Source organism: Hoplias malabaricus, chromosome 1 (assembly GCF_029633855.1).
Source record: "Hoplias malabaricus isolate fHopMal1 chromosome 1, fHopMal1.hap1, whole genome shotgun sequence".
NCBI classification, from domain to species: Eukaryota; Metazoa; Chordata; class Actinopteri; order Characiformes; family Erythrinidae; genus Hoplias; species Hoplias malabaricus.
This window is the reverse complement of record NC_089800.1, coordinates 28,239,854-28,263,217: the sequence shown is the minus strand read 5'-3', so window position 1 is coordinate 28,263,217 and position 23,364 is coordinate 28,239,854. Positions and strand designations below refer to the sequence as shown.

General features: G+C 41.7%; 1 protein-coding gene across 1 annotated transcript in view; it reads right to left on the bottom strand.

Annotated features, from left to right (window-relative positions):
• The window catches only part of si:dkey-262k9.2 (uncharacterized), a 57,451-nt gene extending 50,658 nt beyond the window's left edge, over positions 1-6,793 (bottom strand). The window contains exon 1 of the mRNA XM_066682180.1: positions 6,482-6,793. Coding sequence (XP_066538277.1) covers positions 6,482-6,793 — 312 coding nt within the window. The remainder of the gene's footprint in view (positions 1-6,481) is intronic.
• Positions 6,794-23,364: the final 16,571 nt, after the last annotated feature.

Here is a 23,364-nt window from a genome sequence, read left to right as displayed (position 1 = left end):
TAGAGGAGATGATACTAAACAAAAGAAGTCAAATATCTGACAAAAGACAGTTACAGTGATCAAAGTTAATCTCACCAGTTTCAGACTTGAAGCACAAACACAATGTGAACTATGTGAAATATGTGAAATGTAAAATATGAACATACAAAATTGGAAAAAAACAAAAAGACAAAGTCCCAGCAACTTCAGAAAAAAATACCCCAGCTTTAGTGCTTGAGCATATTTACGGTACAAGCCTCATTACTGAACTATCGGGCAACAAATTAAAGAAAAACTTTTTTAAATAATCGTAATCAAGGTAAAATGCTAAATTAATCATGATATTGATGTGCAGTCATATCTGTAATGGTTAGCTCTGGTGCTGGGTCATCTCTGACCACCAGAGGGAGACATTACTCCAACCCCAGAGCTAATCAGGCTCAATGTCCCACACCTGGGCAGAGGACTTTTTAAGCCCAAAAGGGATAGAGCTCAGTCTTTGTCGCTACTGTGGGTCAAAAGTTACGGCCAGTAATATTGGTAAAAGGGCTAAGAGCTTTTGCACTTCCCCTTGCTTTATTCTTTTGGAGTTTCTAAACATTTCTCCCTGGGTTTTTGTTCCTCTTCTCCCTCACTCACATTTATACACAAAATAATATGAAAAAAAAAGAAAATCCTTTAATCTTGTTCCTTTACCCTCTCTGCTTGGGGTGGCTAGTTTTCCTCTGGCAGCTTTTCTTCTCTTTTTGTCTTGACTGCTCTGAGATCTAGTTGTACTGGCTCTGAGTCCTACCCCTTACTTCCTGTGGTGAATCCCACCGTTACAATATGATCCAGCACTAACTAATCAAAAGCGGTGTTAGAAATCTTGCAAACAGACTCATTTGAGCAGGGGAACTGAACCCCAACCTGCAGTGTAGAAAAATGTTTGGGGACATGGACTGACTGTTAAATTGAGAGCTTTGCTTTGTGGCTCAGCTCCATTTTCATCTCTATGTTCCTGTACATTGATGTGACTGCATCTAATCTGTCACATAAAGTCAAGACCTTGAGACACCTGGTGTACTTTCTCCCTTCTTACCTGGACAGAGCTCTGCAACACTTTTTCAGGGAGATAAGCTTGGTCTAAGACTTGCGTGTGTTGATCCATGTTCTGACAGCTTCATACAAGGCTGCTCACTGGAGGACTCTGTACAAAGATGCAAGAAGGACAAGATCACTTGAAAATACCACAGACATCGCCTCTGGACAAGAATACGGGAAGAACTGCAACACGAACATGGCAGGATTTAAATCATCAACTTGCATAAAATATACAGTGAAAATGATGTAATTCAGCTTGAAACTTACCATTGCAGTGAGGTAAATCTGATACAGACAGATAGGCAGTTGTCCATAAACCTTTGGCCATGTGGCGTACATCTTGAATAGTAGCAGACAATGATTAATGCCCTGGTTTTATGACTGAGGGTGGCATTAAAATATCTGAACTCCTGATCTGAGTGAGAGGAAAAGACAGTTTGACACTGCCCATGCTTCCACAATCAATCCTGGAGCTAAACGGTTCTGTCTGGCACTTGCCCCTAACAGCGGTCAGTATTAATCACAGCTTTTGCTTGCTCAAGCTGGATTTCACCAAGCCTTTATAAGACCTTCTTTGAGAATTCTTGACCTTTAAAAAAGGCCTGTTATGTGGAATAACATTTTAAAGGAAATCAAAGGTCTGGCCTCTCAATATTTTAAATTGAACAACACAAGGAAAATGATTGAATCCTATTTTATAGGTGGATGAGCTTTGAAAGAGCTGGCTTTTCTGTGTCGATGCCAGTGTATTGCGGCTCTTGGCTTGGCCTTTACATGTCCCTACACAAATATTGGCCAATTGCTCAATTGGAACAGGACTTATCCCCCCACAGCAAGTGCTCTACTGCCACCTCTGGCCACTGGGAGACCTTCAGCTGTACAAACACTACCATATTTCAGTGGTAGAACTGGTTCCATCAGTCTTCATGAACCTGTCACACAAAACTGGATTAGGAGGAAAAAACAAATCAGAATAATTCTTCCGGGTTTTTTTTTTTTTTTTTTTTAATTTAAAAAGTGAGTGAGACAGGCTATTGATTCATTCAGACAGCTATGATTACCCGTGTCTTGTGTCCCAAATAAAATGAAATAAAATGATTGAGCTCTCATGGACAAATAAAGTAAGCTTTAAAATCACAATAGAACGTTTTTACTGAAAACTGCTGAATCTTATGATGAATTTGTAAAGCATTGTAACTTCTTACATTTTTTTCCCTTCTGCCAGTGAAGACCCTAAATATTTCACCTATCCATTTCTTAGAGAAGATGACACTAAACATGTGTCAAATGTAAACACTGAAAAAAGATGGTTACAGTGAACAAAGTTAATCTCACCACTTTGTTTAAAGACTTGAAGCACAAGCATGATGTGAACTAAAATTTAAAAAAACAAAGACAAGCTCCCAGCAACTTTAGAAAAAAAATTATTCCAGCTTTACTACTTGAGCATATTTTATGGTAAAAGCCTTATTATTGAACTAAAGGACAAAAAATAAAAACCCTAAAAAGAACAACCAAAACCAACCCTAAATATTTCACCTATCCATCCATTTCTTTTGTCTCTTTTCCTCTCTCATATCTGTTCTGGACTCTTGATGATATTTTCCTTTTTAAATGGAATTTTACTGACTTAAACTATAGTTTAAAAAGGTATTTTCCCATGGATCTGAATCTGTAAAGATGAGATGAGTTAAGAAGATGTCCTTTTACAGGGGACACACTTCAGTATTTAAATTTTCCTGCCAGCATGTGTGCACAGTTCTTTCTGCACCAAGTTTAACATACTGCAAAAATGAAACCATTATTAAAGTTGCCAAATATTCAGCAAAATTAAGTAATCATGCATTATGTGCTCTTTAAAAGTGTATTTATATTTACTTAATTTTGCAATGTTATTTAACCAGGGTCACCAGCACTTTGCACACAACAGGCTCATGTGTTTTAAGAATAAACTAAGGATGTACTGATCCCAAGGGATTTGCAGAAGTACATAGTGAAACACTGGAACTGAAATAAATACAATGGAAGTATTATAAAGTTAGGAATAAAGATCTGTAAACTACACACTGCAATGTTTTGAGATGATGATGATGATGATATTACTCATTTAAACCTATTTTAACCTATATTAAACACGGATTTACTAATGAATAACTCAAGTGCATTCATAGCATTTAACACGAGATGGCGCTGTTTTATCTGTAGTGGGCCCAAAATTCAGAGAGGAATCTAACTCCGCTAATATATGGAATGACCAAATGTTTTTAGACAACTACTCATGCAACATTTCTTCTGACATGAGGGGTATTACTGGGTAGGGTATCTGGTTTTGATGGAGTAAAACAAGTTTGCTGTCTGTACTCTTTTAGCTCTGGGAATAAGAAGCTAACTAATAGACACTAAGAGCCTCCAAAATCTTCCATAAATTCATCCCCAGAATGTATAAAGTCACTGTAACAAAATCAAGGCCTTCACTGCGTTGATTTAGGCTTGTCAGTGTGTTGTAGGATGTAGGACATGGTATATTTTAGTGAGGACTAAAAAAATAACTGCACAAAACATTATCATGAAGCTGAATGCTTCCAGTCAGCCATTTTAAACAGTTACAGCACTGTCATGGAGGTATCATATTTTGAGGCTATAACCTACTTAATTCTAGATTTGTCGAAATGAATAACACCTTAAAGACTAAACGGCCAAATTTTGAACTACGTGCCATTCACTGACCACAACAAACACGATGTAATTCTGGATTTGTCTCACTGTTTTCAACTCATACATACATTCATTCCTATCCTCCATTGTGTACACTTGCTGGGTAGAGTGAGCACATTATGCATTAAAAGGCAACTTCCATGATTGTAATCAAAACATACTTTTAATATAATTCAGAAGATTCTTTAACATTTGCTGCTCTCCAGTCTGTTTGTGCACTGGAAATCAGTCTAATATGTTAACAAAGCCCCAATGTCAGACATATGCTAAGCTTCCACTCCGCTCACAGCAGAAAAACAGCATAGGGAGACCTCCAAACGTTCAAAATTAGAGATGGAGAGCTTGCTTTATTCATGCTCCATGTGTGATTAACATTTACTTATTTTTGGTGTTTCCGATTATTCAGGTTCACTAAGTGCATGAAAATAAAGACTGAAAGTGCTACAAAACTAAGCAATTTGAGTTACAAATGAGTTTAATGCAAACAGTTAATACCAACTTAGACACATTAAATTCCAGCCACGTACCAACTTTTTTTTTTTTCCTTCAAACACACAATCCCTCTTTAAATGCCCATATGGTACATGTCACAAAACAGGCCTGACCAACCTCTGGCTGTGCCTGGCACGAAAAACTTCACACAAATGTAATTGGCTGCCTCTATGGGGTAAAGTAAGGAAAGGAGACTTGAAGTCATGAACTTACATGGGCTGTGTTCAGAATTGTTCACTCATTTACATATTTACACTTTACTGCATTTGCTACTTTGGTATCTGGAAACTAGCATGGAATGAACAAAGACTTTTCAGACAGTGCACTTTAACAATGAGGTATTTTATGCAGTGCACTGTACCTTGTGCTCCAGCTCAGTCTGATTTGTGGAAATGTGCCTTATTAACAGTTTTATCTTAGGGAAATTGCTTGTGGCAGTAAACACACACTAGTGAGCAGTTATTCACTCTGTGGGTGTCCCTGTCAACTCCAGCATAACATTTCCCACTGGACATTCCACTAAATGCCATTTAAATCCTTACATCAGTGTGCCAATATCTAATGAAAGGGTGAAAGTACAGCTTGTCACTTCAGCAACACAGGGACCTGTCAACAAAATCCTAATTAAGAACTTTCATATCAGAAGAAAATTTTAGATGAGTAAATATCTACAAACTGGTCATACGCTGTGTGCTGCAGAAATGTGGAAATGGATGTATACGAGAGGTCTTTAAAGCTGCCCCTTCTCCAGTGGGAAGTGATGATATAATTATGTGACTATGTAATGTTTTAGAAATAGGAACCTAGAAAAGGATTTCAACTTCCACAAGTTATGTGGGAAAAAATCTGAACAAATTCTTCCAGGCCACTCAGTGGAGAAGGGTATTTCTGCAGGCCAGAAACACCTCCAAGTGGGAGGGACAACCTAACCCTAAACCATAACCTCCAACTTGCCATTATACACACATTTCCTGTGTATGCCACACCCACACGCTGCTCTCCAGCCTGTATATCCCGCCTACTTGCTCATCTCCAGCCTGTAGGAACATGTAGTTGTGACTCAGTTAAACCACATTTTTATGTGGTTTATATCTGAGGTTTTGCCAGCAGATGATCCTTCCCTTCAGTCTCAACCCCACCTCTGGTCTTTTAGTTGCTTTTAGCAGAAGTTGAGAAAGCCACACTGCAGTATAGTAGTATGTCATTCCAAATACAGCCAAACTGCATTAGTGTGTACTGCATTTGCCTACTGCAGCCTATATGCAGTATGGTTACAAGTTTTGTCATAAAAATATAGGGTACTACAGTAGCAATTACCTCAGAGCTGTGAATTTATCAGAGACTTTTTAAGAGGAAGAAATTTAAACATATTTTACATTCAGTTATTAAAAAGTGTATTACCTTTTAAGTTTTAAGTTTAATTATTTAAATTAATAATATATATACATTTATATAAATGTAATATTTGATTTTAATGTAAGGTTTTATATCATGATATTAAACACTGATTTTCTGAGTGAAAGTTAAACATCCTAGGTCCCTACATTATTAGGGTAACATACTGAAAAAACACTACATTTTGGTTCTTACTTTGGTTCCAAGCTGGTAAACAATGCCTCGTTCACTAAACAACAACTTCTGCCGCATCCATCAATTCTAGGTGAAGAAAATATACATTTATTTGTTGGCATAGATTCTTAACATGTTAAACTGTACATACTACCCATATTCACATGAGAAAAACTATAACAATTAAAACCAGTAAATACTTGTGGAATGGATGTTAAAATTGTAGTGTGGAGGGTATGGCTGAAGAAATGTGGGTTCACTCAGCAAGGAGCAGGCAGGACTCAAAATAACTCTTTCCGTGAGAATTTATTCAAACGTAGCACACGTGATGACATCACATTAAGAGAGGTACCCATAAAGAAATAAAAATAAAATAAAATAAATTACACCATGTAATCCAAAGGGTAAAATGGTAAGGTAGAATGATATAGCCCCGAGGGTACACGGAATGCTGTCTGATGGAGTCAGTGGTACTTGCCAGTAACCTTTGCATAAGTCCAAGGTTGTCAGATACCGAGCCTTACCCAGCCTCTCTATCAGCTCATCTGCTCTTGGCATGGGGTAGGGTTCAAACGCAGAGACAGAATTCAATTTGGAGAAGTCTATGCAAAAGCGTAACCCCCAGTTTCAACATCATCTTCACCTCTTTCTTCAGGTCTGGAATCAAGCTTGCAGGTACTCTACAGTTCGTCTGCCTGATTGGATCCGATTTCAGGAGACGGATGTCATGCTGGATAATACTCGTTTTGCCTGGCTCCTCACTGAAGAGTTTTGGTGGGATGACTTTCCTCAGCTCCTTTTGCTGCTTTGCACTGAGGTGTGACAAATTGAACGGCATACTAGCTCCACTTGTACCCGGGAAATATTGTTCCGTGCCCTCCTCCTCTTCTCCGACTGCACATACCCAGAGTTGCTCTGTGGTGTTTGCTTTCGGCTCCTTCCATCGTCGCCGCATATTGATGTGAAAGACTTGTTGCTGCTTCTTCCTGTCAGGTAGCGACAACTCGTATGAGGTTTTGTTGATTTTCCTAATCACCAATCATGGCCATTTTGCCAGCAGCCCAGTGTCTGATGTGGGCAAAAGAACCAGTGCTTTCTCTCCCGGTGTCAGTGCTCTGTTCTTTGCCACCTTGTCATACCACTCTTTTTGGCGTGATTGGGCTCTTTCCATGTTGTCTCTGACCAACTCTGTCAACCTGGACATTTTGTCTCTCATTTTGAGCACATGTGACAGTACATTCATTTTTTGATCCCCCTTCCCAGGCTTCTCGCATGACGTCTAGTGGGCCTCTCACTTCCCTGCCATACAGGAGCTGAAATGGGGAAAAGCATGTAGATGCTTGAGGTACTTCTCTATAGGCAAAGAGTAAGTATGGCAGCCATGTGTCCCAATCAGAACCAGTCTCCGAGACAAACTTTCTGAGCATACTCTTCAATGTCTTATTGAAGCGTTCAACTAACCCGTCAGTCTGAGGATGGTATGGATATGGATATACCTCTTATACCCAGTAAAGAAAAGACCTGCCCTAGTTGTTTTGATGTAAAATTTGTTCCCTGGTCTGTCAATACTTCTTTTGGTATCCCTAATCTTGAGATTAGTTGGATCAATGCGGTAACCACTTGGCGTGTTTTAACCTTGCGGAGTGCAAAAGCCTCTGGATACCGTGCTGCATAATCACAAATTACCAGGATGTAGCGATTGCCTACACGACTTCTTGGTAGGGGCCCTACCACATCCATGGTAATCCATGAAAATGGTACATCAACAATAGGCATATTTATCATAGGGTCTTTATCCAAGTTTTTCTGAGGTGATGTTAATTGACATTCAGGACACGTTCTACAATATTCGACTACATCGAGATATAATCTAGGCCAGTAAAACCTGCCAGCTATTCTGCTCAGTGTCTTAGCCTGACCCAGGTGTCCTGCCCAAGGCTCTGAATGTGCTAATTTAAGTACTTCTTACCTTAAGCTAGTTGGTAGCACTAACTGATTGATATTGTTTTTGATCCTGTATAAAATGTTATCTTTTATAATGAACTGGTTCTCTCTTCCGTTTACAATGTTCTCATTACTACTCTTTAAAAACAGGGGTTTAAGAGATTCATCCTGTGCTTGTAACTCAGTTATGTTACCCGGTATTTGATCAGTATTGTCTTCAGGGATTTTTACTTGTTCTGTTAAGGCAGTTCCTTTAACTTTCTCTTGTCGTTTTATTCTGCGTGGTTTCCTGACCTTTCCCTTGTTGCCATAAGGTAATGTTTCAAGCAAAGCCTTTCGCTCCTCTATTTCTTTTTGCTTATTTTGAGATCTAGTAGCTACCATTACCTCCGCTTTTTTCAGTTTTTCTGCTAATAAATCAATACGTATAGGCACGTCTCTACCTAGTATAACTGCATAAGGTGTTTTCTGCAGTATGCCAACATTTAATAAGTACCCCTGTCCATTTATTTCAATGTTAACTTCGGCTGTGGGGTAGATTTGCTCTTCACCATGTATGCATTTAACCCTAAGTTTTGACTCATGCTTTCTCTGAGACTTTAACACAATTTTTTCTGAAACTAGGGTTTGACTGGCTCCTGTGTCAATGAGAGCTTTAACTATTTTATTACCAATTTTAACTGTAATCTGATTATCATTAGTATTATCAACTGGTTCGAAGCTTCTCTCCTTCTTTGGTATGTAACACAGTTGACTAGCACTATTTTGCAATTTTGGGCATGCGTTTATTTTATGGCCAGTTTAATTACAATTAAAACATTTCCATGTGTTCTCTGGGTGATTTTTACTATTTCTTTGTTCCTTTCCTACTCTCCAATTAGTGTTAGGCCAGCGCCCCGTGTGGCTTTTTTATTAAATTGCGGCTTCAGACCACTGCATAATCCATCCAAAGACAGCTCCCGCTGTTGGCTTGGTTTGTTGAAGCCGCTGGCGCCAATCCTGAACTCTGCATATGCTTGCCGTGCGGCGGTGAATGCTTCCGCTAATTCCACTGCTTGCTTAGCTGTTATCGGCCCGCGTTCGATGATCCAAGTTCTCAGTTCAGGTTTTACCATGCTCAGGTACTGTTCTAATATGATGGTGTCTCCTATTACTTCTTTTGTCTTTTCCCGTGATGTCATGCATCTCTCATATAGTGATTTCAACCTTGTGTAGAGCTCTTTTGGTGTCTCATCTTCAAGAACTGTGGTGTCTCTGAAGCATTGTCTATAAGTTTCTTTGTAGATTTCATACTTTTTAAAGATGGCGTTTTTAATTTTACCGTAGTCGCCGATGGCATCTCCATCCATAGCCACATAAGCTGCTCTAGCCTTACCGTCAAGGAGTGGAACAAGGTGTAAAGCCCAATTTTCCACAGGCCATCTGGCTGCTTGCGCCATCCTTTCGAACATGGTCAGGTAATGTTCAACGTCATCTGTTTCTTTAAGCATGGGCATTCTCGGTGTCGGCCAGATAGAATTCATGCCCTGCTGCTGTTGTTGTTGCCATTCCGTGTAAGTCTCTTGTGCTACTAACGCCGTTTGGGAGCGTCACAGGATCTGGGGCTGTGTAGCTGTACCCGCTTCATCTCCTTCATTACTCTTACGGAACCCTTCCTGGTGCATCCTCTGAACTTCTCCTTGTAGCAGGTTAAACTGGTGCTGTAAAGCGTGCCACCTTTGCTCTTGTTTAACCGCTTCTTTTCATAGGAGTTCATCTTTTTCTCGCTGCTCTCTAATGAAGCTCCGGAGCAAACCACTGACTTGCTCTATTTCTCCGGGAGAGCTGCTTGACGCTTCTACTTCTGGCCGGCTCTGTGTGTTATGTTCTTCATCTGGTGAATCTCTCTGTTGTACACTTGACTTTGTGTGAGCTTTTTTGGGAGCCATCCTTACTGTTGCTGAGTTTGTCTTGCTGAAATTGGTAGGCGATACTGTCGACGGCCTCCACTCTCTCACAGGTCAATGGCGATGAAGGCTGCGTCTTCTTGAGTTTCTATCACTTGTGAAGTTCAGCACTACTAGACTGCTTTCACTGCCACCATTTGTGGAATGGATGTTAAAATTGTAGTGTGGAGGGTACGGCTGAAGAAATTTGGGTTCACTCAGCAAGGAGCAGGCAGGACTCAAAATAACTCTTTCCATGAGAATTTATTCAAACATAGCACATGTGATGACATCACAATAAGAGAGGTACAAATAAATAAAATAAAATAAAATAAAATGCGTTAGAACTAAACAGACATAATTTGTCCATACTGCAGTTCCTTCTACCTTCACCTGGCTACCGCAGCCAAATCCCCCTCCTTTTAGGAACATATCCACACCCCTCTCTTAATTGGACTAACCCAACACTGGCAAAGGGGTAAGAAAGTTACTCACAGGAAGATATTTATTCTCTACAGTATAAGCAATAACTGATATCCCCAGCACATCTTATTCCTGCTTCACTGGTAAGTATTTATCTATGTACATAGTTTATTAGTATTTTTACTCATTTGCTTTTTCCCTTTCACAGGTTCCCAAATCCAGCTCTTCCCTCCCCCTCTCTATACCTCATCTTCGGCTAGCATAAAGAGAGATAGGAAATTCGCTGCCATTCCCCTAGGAACAGGAACTGAAACACAAGGTAAGTAATAATACCGGCATACATTCCTTAATGTATATTCCAGTCTTGGTGATGGGTCCAATTCACTGACCTCATCACAATACTGAAATACAGGGCTTTATCAACTGTTTAGAACTAACTTAGCTTCTGCTAATCTCAGTTCATTCACTTGAAAGGTGCTTAGCATAGCTGTCAGCTACCATCAGCTATTTCTCTTCAAAACTTAACATCTTAGGCTGAACTGATGCAATTAAACCCCATATATGTATATTTTAATCATCATTCTGATGTCAACATAGCCCACATAGTCAACATATGATCCACAAAATACTCACCATCCAAGTACCTTAAGTGTACAGCAAATTTTCAATTCGGTCGCATTTTACATTTTATACTCACTTACAACAATCCCATAATATCCGTAACAACAAATGTTATGCCAGTCACTAAAGAAAAGACCATAATAATAATACATCACCTTAACACTTGTCATCCTTTCCTAAACTCCATCAGTGTCTAACATGTAAAGGTAATTCTACTGAACTGTGCCCATCCGCTTTCAAGAAACCTTTTGCAATGCTGGGTTTTGCTGTTGGTATCATTCTCTTAACAGATATTGTACAGATAATGCTGATAATGTTCACACATTCACCAAGAGAGAATGGACAAATTCCCTGAAAAAAAAAATAAAAATAGTGCCTGTTGTGAAAGCCCTTTTCTTGGAAGATCTCAAAGCCTCTCCACGGTGTCAGTTTTCATGCACCGCTCAGCATGAGAGGCAATGTACATTCCAATCATGAAGAATTAAAGCCTGATTCCAAAAACATTGTTAAACAACTAAATTTACTAGATTTAATTACTTGTCCTCAAGCAAACTCGAGTGCAATTTCAGATTGCTAATAGTTCTCAGTTCCTTTTATTTAAATCCTTAAATAGGAACTGAAATTTGTACAGATCAGTATTTATGTTAAATATGTCCCAGAACATGTTATTTCAAGTCTACAGTGTGATGACTATGACTGTGAGTAAAAGTGTTTGTTGCTCTGTGAAGCCCCCTCCAGGGTATATTCCTGTCTTGCACCCAATGATTCCAGATAGGTTCTGGACCAAGAACTGGATAAGCAGTTACAGATAATGAATGAATGAATAATTAGAAGGGAGAATTGATTCTAAACTCCTCACAAATCCTTGTAAGGGACCGCCTGCTCCGTGGTCATCCCAAATCCAGAGGGAGACTATGCTCCAGGCCACCTAGTAATCAGTCCAAGTAAAAACAGCTGGTGCTGACCCTTTATAACCAGACCATGCCAGTAATTGGGTATTTTTCTCAAAAGGAGTCTTTGGGTCTTGGTTTGTGCTTTCTATCTTGTGGGTGAAATTCACCATATATTTGTATTCTATTCTCCCTTTTTTGGAGAGTATTTCTCTGTTAGAACTTTTGTTCCACTGATTTTTCATTTTCTTTTTCCAAAAAAAAAGTTTAATTTTCAGCTCTTTTTATTGTTCTTTTTGGACTCTTTCTTTATCACCTTTTGTGCTAGTTTCTTTCTCTTTTAAGATTCTTTTTGATTTTGTTTCTAAAATTTTTATTTTTTGACCTCTGTCTCCTCTTCAGGGATTAGATCTTCTCCAGTCAAAAGCACATCTAGAACCTGCATTGTACAGTGGTACTAACACTGCTCTCACACTAGCATGCCCTATTCAAATCCCACTGTTTGCATAGTGTCCTTATCTGCATTTGAGTTCTTCCTGGAGGTTTGTGCTACCAGGAGAAAAGAAGCCACAGAACTGCTATACGGGATTACCCTTTCCGGATAGCAATCCAATTACAGCCATATCGAAATAATATTTAGATAAAACCAGTGAGGGTAAATCAATGTTTGAATATTAAATGTACAACTATTACACAATAACCACAATTTAACATCATAATGATCCTGATATGCACTCATACAGTGCTGCCCCCAAAAAATGCATTTTAATCTGTCCATGCCCCCCACCAAAATGTGGGTCCAGCTTTTGCCACTGCTGCCCCATTATTATGCCAATGCTCTCCACAGTCTATCTGTACAAAAAACTTCTATGAGTCACTTATAACAATTTATTAATATTTGAGGAAAAGTTCAAATCTATAACACAAACCCCACCTTTGCAACACACACACACACACACAAAGTAATAATAATAATAATAAATATCAAATTGCTCTCTTCTCTGTATGCAGTGCAGGGGTTCAGAAATGTGCTATATTTATTATTTTGCACCTTGGCTCAATTCGTCCTAAATACATCATAATTGGGTCTATGTATGCAAAGTAGGTTTCATTATTACATTCACAGATACATTTATAGTTATTATATGTTGTGTAGGTATTGTTGATATTGCGTTGTTTAGCGTGTATCACATTCAGTTTATGTGTGCAAAATTAAGTGGTTTTACAGATCTCATGTTTTCACAAAGGTGTATAGTTACGAGTAAAGGTTCCACCAACTATTTTTAGACTGGTGGTCTATGCATTACTTATCTTGTTGATATCAACTAAGAATGAGGTGCTTATTCAAACTGAAACAATAGGAAACATAAATAAAAAACAGGTGAAATGAGGGAAAGTACACACTCTCAAAACAACTCATGAATGTTATCACTAACAGTCAGTTATTATCCCACTAATATTTTAATTCAGCCGCTGTAATCTATACTCATTTCTGACAATGTGGAGATCTGGACCGCAGCACATGACTGTACATCACTATGCTCAATGTCAAGTGTAGGCTAGTGTCACGCCTTCGTCCTGTCAGTCTGTTGTCCCTGCCATGTGCTTTATTTGCACATGGCTCTGTTTTGTTTATGTTCTAGTCTCCGCCTTTGTCCCGCCTCCTCGTCTGTCATCTGTTAACCCGTCCTTCTCGTTATCTGTCTCAGGTGCGTCTCGTCAGTGTCTTGTATTTAAGTCCCCTTCCTACACTTCCTGTTTGTTGGTCATTGTTCCCTGTATCATGTCAAGTCTGTCGTGTTCTCTCGTTCTTTGTCAAGTTTGTCGAGTTATTTAGTCTCTCCGTTATTAGTCTCCACTTTGTCGCTGTATTTCCTCTGTCGTTTCGTTCTTTAGTCTGTCTGTCCCGTTAGTCCTGTTTAACTCCCCGTGTCCCGTTTATCCTGCCTGGATCCCCGTTTCTTGTCTTTTGTTAATAGTCTCTTTGTTTTGTTATTATTTGTTATTAAAGGTTATCTGTGTTTTAGCGAATGCGTCCGCTCCGTCAGTCCGCCCCGCGTTCCTGACAGAATGACCAACCCCTACATGGACGCAGCTAGCACAAAGGCATTACCTTAAGGGGTGTGCCGTTCGCCGGACTCCATTCCGCACAGGCCCCAAAGATCTTGTGGGGGAGGCTTTGAAAGCGGCCTCGGAATGGAGTCGCCAGCTCCATTCCTGGCGCTGTTCCGATTCATATACCGGAGGAGTCGACTCGTGAATCGAGTAGTTGCGCCAGCGGGAGTCAAAAGAGTCGGCGGAAGAAGCGTGCTGGAGTCCCCCCCTCGCTGGAGGATTACCCCCTCAGGTCCGGGGAAATTTTTGGGGGGGCGTTAAGGGTAGGGGCTGTTAGCCTCACCTCCGTAGCTCTGAGGTCTGAGGCTAACAGGGGCGCACCTCGAGGGGATCTAATGGGTGCGCCTGTGAAACCCCCTAAACCCTTTACAGCTCCAGCGCGAGCCCGGCGAGCAGCACGAACTCCTGTCCTTGTAAACGCGGTGCCTACAGCCGCGCCTGTCCTCGAGAGCACGGCGCGCGCCTCTCCTGTCTTCATGGACGACGTCGCAGATTCATCTGCCTCCTTGAACGTCGTCGCATGTTCTCCAGTCTCCGTGGACGATGTCGCAGATTCATCTGCCCCAGTGGACGTCGTCGCACGTTCTCCAGTCTACGTGGACGACGTCGCAGATTCATCTGCCTCCGTGGACGTCGTCGCACGTTCTCCAGTCTACGTGGACGACGTCGCAGATTCATCTGCCTCCGTGGACGTCGCCGCATGTTCTCCAGTCTCCGTGGACGGCGTCGCAGATTCATCTGCCTCCGTGGACGTCGTCGCACGTTCTTCAGCCTCCTTGGACGTCGTCGCACGTTCTTCAGCCTCCTTGGACGTCGTCGCAGGTCCCCCTGCCTCCTTGGACGTCGTCGCAGGTCCCCCTGCCTCCTTGGGCGTCGTCGCAGGTCCCCCTGCCTCCGTGGACGTCGTCGCAGGTTCCCCTGCCTCCGTGGACGACATCGCAGGTTCCCCTGCCTCTGTGGACGACGTCGCAGGTTCCCCTGCCTCCATGGACGTCGCTGCAGGGCCTCCTGTCTCCATGATGGCGGCACCCGCCGCTCCAGTATCCATGATGGCGGCACCCGCCGCTCCAGTATCCGTGATGGCGGCACCCGCCGCTCCAGTATCCGTGATGGCGGCACCCGCTGCTCCAGTCTCCGTGATGTCCAGTCCCCTGTCAGCCCTGTCCAGTCTACGTTTCAACCCTCTGTCCTGCCTCATGTCCAGTCCCCTGTCAGCCCTGTTCAGTCTCTGTTTCAAACCCCTGTCTTGTCTCATGTTCAGTCCCCTGTTAGTCATGTCCAGTCTCCGTATCTGTCCAATGTCCAGTCACCCGTCTTGTCTCCAGTCCAGTCTCTGTCTCAAACCCCTGTCCAGTCTCAAGTCTCGTCTCCTGTCCAGTCCCCGTTTCAACCCTCTGTCTTGTCTCCTGTCCAGTCCCCTGTCAGCCCTGTCCAGTTCCCGTTTCAACCCCCTGTCCTGTCTCATGTCCAGTCCCCTGTTAGTCATGTCCAGTCTCCGTATCCGTCTAGTGTCATGTCACCTGTCCTGTCTTCTGTCCAGTCACATACCCCTGTCCAGTCTAATGTTCCTATCCTGTCCAGTGTCTTGTCCCCTGTCTCGTCACCAGTCTCTGCTCCCGTCTATTCCCAGCACCCAGTCCTGTCATCAGTCCCGTCTCCATTCCAGTCCCCTGTTCTGTCACCTGTCCATGTCCAGTCTTCTGTCCCCAAAGGTGTCCAGTCTCCGTATCCGTCCCACGTTCAGTCCCCTGTCTTGTCTCCAGTCCAGTCTCCCGTCAATTCCCATGTGTCCACTCCTGTCCTGTCCAGTCCGTTCTCGTCTCTTGTTGCCCCCCTTTGTCAGTCTCCTGTCATGTCCCATGTCCCGTCTCGTATATTCGGTCCTGTCGTGTCCCCAGCTCCTGTGTCTGTTCCCGTCCTGTCCTGAGTCCTGTCACCCGTTGGTTTGTTGTCCTGTCTTGTTTTCCGTGCCCTCTCCTGTGCCAGCTCCTGGGGGGTTTAGGAGTACGCACCCGGGAGTTGCGGGGGGGCATCTGTCACGCCTTCGTCCTGTCAGTCTGTTGTCCCCGCCATGTGCTTTATTTGCACATGGCTCTGTTTTGTTTATGTTCTAGTCTCCGCCTTTGTCCCGCCTCCTCGTCTGTCATCTGTTAACCCGTCCTTCTCGTTATCTGTCTCAGGTGCGTCTCGTCAGTGTCTTGTATTTAAGTCCCCTTCCTACACTTCCTGTTTGTTGGTCATTGTTCCCTGTATCATGTCAAGTCTGTCGTGTTCTCTCGTTCTTTGTCAAGTTTGTCGAGTTATTTAGTCTCTCCGTTATTAGTCTCCACTTTGTCGCTGTATTTCCTCTGTCGTTTCGTTCTTTAGTCTGTCTGTCCCGTTAGTCCTGTTTAACTCCCCGTGTCCCGTTTATCCTGCCTGGATCCCCGTTTCTTGTCTTTTGTTAATAGTCTCTTTGTTTTGTTATTATTTGTTATTAAAGGTTATCTGTGTTTTAGCGAAAGCGTCCGCTCCGTCAGTCCGCCCCGCGTTCCTGACAGCTAGGGGAGTACACAGCTCTCTGGTGTGATGGAGCTCCTTTTCAGTACTTTTGTAATGTGTTGGAGTGCCTCCACACCCCCACACAGATATTTATTCATTTATTATTACGTTCACTCTAACAATGCCAAGCTCAGACTTTATGTATGCCAGAGGTGCTGCTCAAATGGCTGAATTCACAAATGATCAGAGGTCTCTATATGCTTTTTCCTTATGGCTGCCAGCTTTCTGAAACTGGATTAAGGAACGAGAGGCACGAGGAGTGTATCTGAACAGCAGCAAAGCAGAGTCTGTCCATGTATTTTGCAAATAATGTATTGCTGTGAGTCCTGTACTACTACCTTATTATATTACCGTATTCAGTTCCCGTTCAGGTCACGGTGGGTCCGGAGCCTACCCGGAATTACTGGGCCCAAGGCAGGAACACAACCTGGAGGGGGTGCCAGTCCTTCTCAGGGCAACACTCACTCAAACAATCAATGACACTTTTTGAAAGTTGCCAATTCACCTGCCAACATGTGTTTTTAGACTGTGAGAGGAAATCTGAGCACCCAGAGGAAACCCATGTAGACACGGGGAGAACACACGAAACTCCACACAGACAATCACCCAGAGTGGCTGGAGCTGTTTGACTGACAAGGATTATCACACAGGCAGGGCCATGGCTGGCTTGCAAATGATTTGCCACATAATCAACCGTCACTCATTTATTTAACAGAATCCATTCATATGCATGCACAATGTTGTTATCGATCATGGAGGTGGATAGGCCTCTAATACGTTCCCCATATTCTGTACAAAGTCTTTGATATATGCACCAGACATGCAAAAAAAAAAAAAAAAAAAAAAAAAAACTAATAATGGCACACTACTATTCTTTTGTGCCAAAATTTATTATTAGAAAAAAGATATTAAGTATGTTAGAAAAGTTATATATATATATATATATACATATATATATATATATATATAAAACATAACATCTTTTTACACACACAAATGGTACAGTTAAAGTGCCAGTTGTACTTTTTTTTTTAATCCTTTGTTTGAACTAGGGTTCTATAGAGAACCATTTCTCCCCAAGGGCTGGGCTTGTCCCTGGACCCCCAGAATCCCCTCAGTCTGGGAACTCATCTGTCCATCCTGCTACCTCAACACAGAGGCCCTCACACCGAGACCCACTGGCTTTGAAGCATCTGCTGCCATTGCAGTGTATTGCTCCTCAGACCCAGTGTCCCCCACCCACCAGAGAGTAATTAACATTGCTCTTTATTTATATTAATGTACTGGTTGCATAATGAGTAGCTTTTTTCACTTATATAGACCTTGATTGATCATTTCTGCATCCAATCCCTTCTACCCATTCCCTACTTAAAAAAAGGCCTGTAAATCAGGCTTACATGTGCCCCCCCAACTCCTCATCCTAGAGGTGGGTAATAGGAAATAGATGTATTCTGTCCAACAGTTCTGGAGGAAAAATTACGTGGAGTATTTAGTGATGAATTAATTTATAAATGTGTATCTGTTTAAAAGACATGTTGACATTCCTTCAGTGAACTAAAGATATATTTATAGTTATTATATGTTGTAATATTCAAATCCATCTTGAACTACTACATTAAAGTTATTGTATCCCTAACATATAACTTAAACATGTCATTGTTTCAAGTGGGACAAGACGAGACAGATTATTGCTGGAAATGGCTCTTTGAACCGGTTCGTTCATGACCGACACATCACTAGTTTGAAGGAATCAGCAGAGAATAAATTGAATATATTAGGTAACGTTATTTATGAATATGGAATGGCAAGGTTTGATAGGTTGCAGGAAAAGCAAAGGGGACAAGATATAGTGAAGTCAAGATGGCAAGAAGAAATACATATACTAATACACAAGTGAAGCGCTCTTAGAAAGCAGTGGAGGCGAGTAGGGGTAAAGGAAATAGAGCTCATTAAGGTACTACAGAAAGTTAGTTGGGGAAATGCACTGTAGAGGTGATGTTTTGGTGGTTGGTGATGTAGCATGTAAAGATCAAATGGAACTGGTGGTACTGAGCATGCATTAATGGTGCCAGTGGGGCTTGGTACAGCCTTAATCACCAAAGAGGCCAGTGTGGATTTACGGTTGTTTATACTTAAGTGTAAGGTAGGTATTGTAAATTTAGCTTGGAGTGGGGTGGCTCTGGGACGCCAGACTTCACTGGAGCCTTCTGGAGGTGTCGTGGGCTTAATTCAGTGAAACACTGATGAGGGGAAATGCCTACCTTATGACCCCTGTGAAGAGCTAGTGATGCAGTTGGGTGGTTTGGGTACTCATATGATGTGCTCAATGAGTACCCATAGATGTTAAGGGTAGCTGGTTGCTGAACAGATCATAAACAGCTACAACAACCTTAGGGTATAGCTTTAAGATTGGAACAATAGAAACTGTGGCTGTCGATAAAAAGAGAATGGTGTGGGCCCTATGTGGAGCTCTAATGGATTGGCCTAGGATATTTTACACCTTGTGTATGACTAGATTTATTTAAAGCTTCAGGAAACGTTTGTTGTTCAGGGAACAGTACAGACAGAAGTGTATTAATGAAGTTGAGACACTTCAAATTTTGTCATGAGAATAGTAAGACTTTTTACCAAATGCCTGGAAAATTTAAATGTTGATGTCACAGATGAGTGTGACATACTTTAACATTGCTTTAGTGCAGTAAGTAGTACCTATAAACTTGTGTACTGTTTAAAAAAAATCTATTTGATCCAGTTGAATATAATGTAGGAGTTGATTCCCAAGGGAAAGAGTCATTCCAGCATATCCCCTAACTGGAAATTAATATTTTTGGACCAGTCAACTGTAGAGCACAATTTTGAAGAGCAACGACTGAAGGTGCAGCCAGACTTTGATGATGGGAAAATTTACTGTGTAGGCCCCCTTCTGCCGCCAAAACAGAGAGATTTTCTGATGATGCAGAATAGAAGTCAGAGATAAATAATAATTTTTCAAGTAAAGAAGACTTTTTTCAGGGAACTGAAAAGCTAAGTGCTACATGTAACAAATGTAGAGGTTGATAGGGTAATTTATATAGGGGAAAAAAAGATACATTTCACATGTTTACTTCCTTCCTATAATGCAGTGTTCCTAAACTTTGTCTATCATTCCCCATCTCAGACGAAGTGGAATTTCCGTGCCCCATCTGTCCCATATTGCCCCCAAAAAAGGTAGTAAAATACACATGCAAGTTTACAATTCTCTAATTTATTCGAGTAACATCAACTTCTATCTCTAAATCAGTAGCTTAACATTATAACACCTGATACAACATTAACATCAATGTTCAAAATTTCCAAATTACAGAAAATTGGCCTAATATTTAAACTGTGCTTCAGGTTTTCAATCTGGGCAAAAATAACAAAAGACAGGTGCAAGGGCGTAGGAGTAAGTTTGATATTGGTGAGGGACATATTTTGTCAAAGCTCACCTAATACTTAAAATATTAGCTATATGCTGATTCCTATGTAGGCAGTAAAATACTGCATTTATAATGTGGAAAAGCATTTAATTAACATTAACATTAGAGATGCTGTGTCCCAAACAACACACTATGGAACTTTACATACTACACTACAGAAAGCATATATGTATTTTCATGCTATTCAGAGCAGCAGTGTGCAGTTTTGGACAATGCCAGAGACTAACTTTAACTTGCTGCATGTTTAGAGCGCTTTCTCACAACCTAAACACAGCTAATATTAACATTATCTAACTCTCCGTATGTGTTTCCCTAACAGTTCTATACAAGCCACTTTCATAACTGTAATTATCTGTCATTGCTATCTGTTGTGCCCCCGTCACTGACCTTAAGCCCAGAGCTGGTGAAAACTAACTTTATAAACTAAACTCTGACGGTGAATAGGAGGCCAGTGAAGATGATTTTTGGAGCAGCTTTATATTTGAACAGGCACCTTAATGAAGGCTTAAAGACCCACCTTCTCCGATTCGCTGTCAAAACACGTTAAGCTCGTTGTGCATTTTCAAAATAAAAGTGTGTGAATAAAAGCATATTTTGGTTCCAGACAAGCTAAGTTTTTGTGGTCTCCTATATAATATTCTTTTATTATGGTTAAGGGCTATTAATGAATCCATTGGGAGTGCATGCATTTTACTAAATAAGCTTTATAGGCAAAACAGAAAGGCGTTAACAAAGACAGGCTCATTTTGAAGAAATGAGCATTTCTTTATTATTTTTTGTGTGAATTGGGACACTTGCACCACTTCAGTGATGTAGGTCCACCATTCACTGCAGTGAGCAGCTCAGTGTTTTACTGGAGCCTTGAACAGAAATGTGTTGAACGTTGTTGAGGTAACATTTATCATAGTCTCTTCTTTATATTTGGATAATAATTCAGTGACCCAGCCTTTTGTTTTCTTCTATATACAGTCATGTAGAAGAGTTAGGACACCCCATGAAAATCTTTGTTTTTTAAACATATTTAAAGATGTGGATGTTTGAGCTTCATTTGAACAGTATTGAGAGATGGAGCTTATATAACTAAACAAATAAATCTGAAATAATTACTTTCATTGTAAAATGTAATGGACAAAAATATTGGGAATATGGGACAGCCTCAAAGCGAAGCGGAATAGGATGAAGGTCCACGGCAGCACCTGAAAAGAGAGCATGAGCTAGAAAGCTGGAAAGTGAGAGCAGCACAGCCACAGAGGAGTGTGGTTGGAACGATGGTCCACAGCAGTGCCTGAAAAGAGAGAGCATGAGCTGGAAGCTGGGAGAAGTGCAGCAGGAGAAGGATCGGTATGAGGGTCCACAGCAGCACCTGAATAGAGAAAGTGAGTTGTAAAGTTAGAAGTTGGGTATGGCACAGCTGAAAGTAAAGTGGTTGGGACGAACAACCACAAAGCACACAAGATGTCGAATTAGAGGCTGGGAGGATGAGATGATGAGATGAGGAAGTCGTGCAGCAAGGAGACTGCGTCAAGTGCCCAATGTGCTGGGCAGGAGGCAGGCTCACACTAGCACCTGTGGAGGGGGTGTGAGCTGGAAAGTGTGAGACATGGAGCAGCTGCTGCTGCAGGGGTAGAGCGTGGGATGATAAAGAGAGAAGTGGGATGATGAGATGAGAGCAAATCAGCAACAAGAAAGCCATCCAGTGTGGAGACTGTGCCATTGTATTGCTGTGCAGGGGCTCTGTACACTGGCAGTGGAGGCAAGAGGTAAGTAGGGTTCCTCTCGTGAATGAGTGACGGGGACAACGTTGTTTCGGAGCACGTGACAGGAATACAATGGCTGTTCAGCCAGAGAGGAGGAAATGGGAAGCTCGAGGCTACATGCTGGTGGCACAGGTAGAGGTGGGGTTTCACATAGGTCACATTGGGAGGAGAACCAGGAGAACTGCCTGTGTGAGAGCAGGCACACTTAAAAGCTTGTAGCAGTAGGATCAGTGGGGAAGCAGTCCCATACCTGTTTTACCCGGAGAAAGAGGAAATGGGAGGTTCGAGGCCACGTCTGCAACGGAGGTAAAGGTGGGGTTTCATTCTGGATGCTGCTCATAATGGGAGGAGAAGCAGGAGAAGCCAGTTCTGCACTGCAGAGTTTGTAACAGTCGGAGCAGTAGGAAAGCAGGCATGACGATGGTAGATTTGCGTTCCCCAAACACAAGGCAGGCCCATAGGAGTGTAGCCTGAGATGGAGGTAATGGGAGTCTCAGTGGCACATGTAGGTGTCAGAGGCAGATGCGGGGGTTCACTCAGGAGGCTGGTTGTAGCGAGTGAGAGCAGAGGCCACACGTGGATATGGAGTGGGAAAGAACGTAATGTTTAGAGCAGTCAGAGAGGGACGCAGGTGTGACTACGGCCGAACGCAGCCTCAAATACGAGGCAGTCCCGTAGCTGTTTAGCCAGAAAATGGGGAAATAGGAGACTCGATGGCCTTGATGACGGCTGAATCTGGCTCCAAATATAGGGCAGAGGATCAGCAGGAAAGAGGAAAAGGAATGTCCAGATTGTTATCTGAACAACGTTCAAAAGCCAGCATCTCTGATGGTATTGGGGTGTGTTAGTGCCCATGGCATGGGTAACTTGCACATCTGTGAAGGCACCATTAATGCTGACAGTGGCTTCATAGTAAAAGAGTTTGGGTACTAGACTGGCCTGCCTGCAGTCCAGACCTGTCTCCCATTGAAAATGTGTGGCGCATTATGAAGCACAAAATGCAACAACGGAGACCCTGGATTGTTGAGCAACTGAAGTTGTACATCAAGCAAGAATGGGAAAGAATTCCACCTACAAAGCTTCAACGTTTAGTGTCCTCAGTTCCCAAACGCTTATTGAGTGTTGTTAAAAAGAAAGGTGCTGTAACACAGTGGTAAACATGTCCCTGTCCCAATGTTTTTGGAACGTGTTGCAGGCCCCAAATTAAAAATGGATTAAACATTAAATATCTTGACTTTGTAGTGTATTCAATTGAATATAGGTTGAAAAGGATTTGCAAATTATCATATTCTGATATTATTTGTTTACAAAACATCCCAACTTTGTTGGAATTGGGGTTGTATGTAAAGGAGCCTTCACAATACCCAGTTCAATGCCTTGAACCAACTCATCTGAGCCACGACGTTACATTAGAAAAAGGAAAAATACTCTCAAAAGATTGAGCTGCTTGGGTTAGGGTTACTTTGAATTGGTCTTTCTCCTGACCAGTAAGTGAAATCCGACTTTTCTAAGGTGGCAATAAGGTGTCCAAACTGATGACTATAAAAACATTCATTATTTTCATATCGAGGCAACGGATTAGAACTTTTAACATTGGGTACACTTCTCTCTGGACTAAAATAAGATTTTTCTCTTATGTGCTCTTAAGTGCTCTTATATGTCAAAAGAAATGCATCACTACACACTGCAGCTTTAGCTACAGTCAAAACCTTTTGTTCATTTGAATGAACCACAACTTTAACTGGTCATGAAGTCTTAAAATCCTCCAAAAGCACAAAGGAATATACCTTAATAATTTGTAATGCAATTTAAGTTCTAGAAATTAAATATCTCATACAAAATAAACACACCT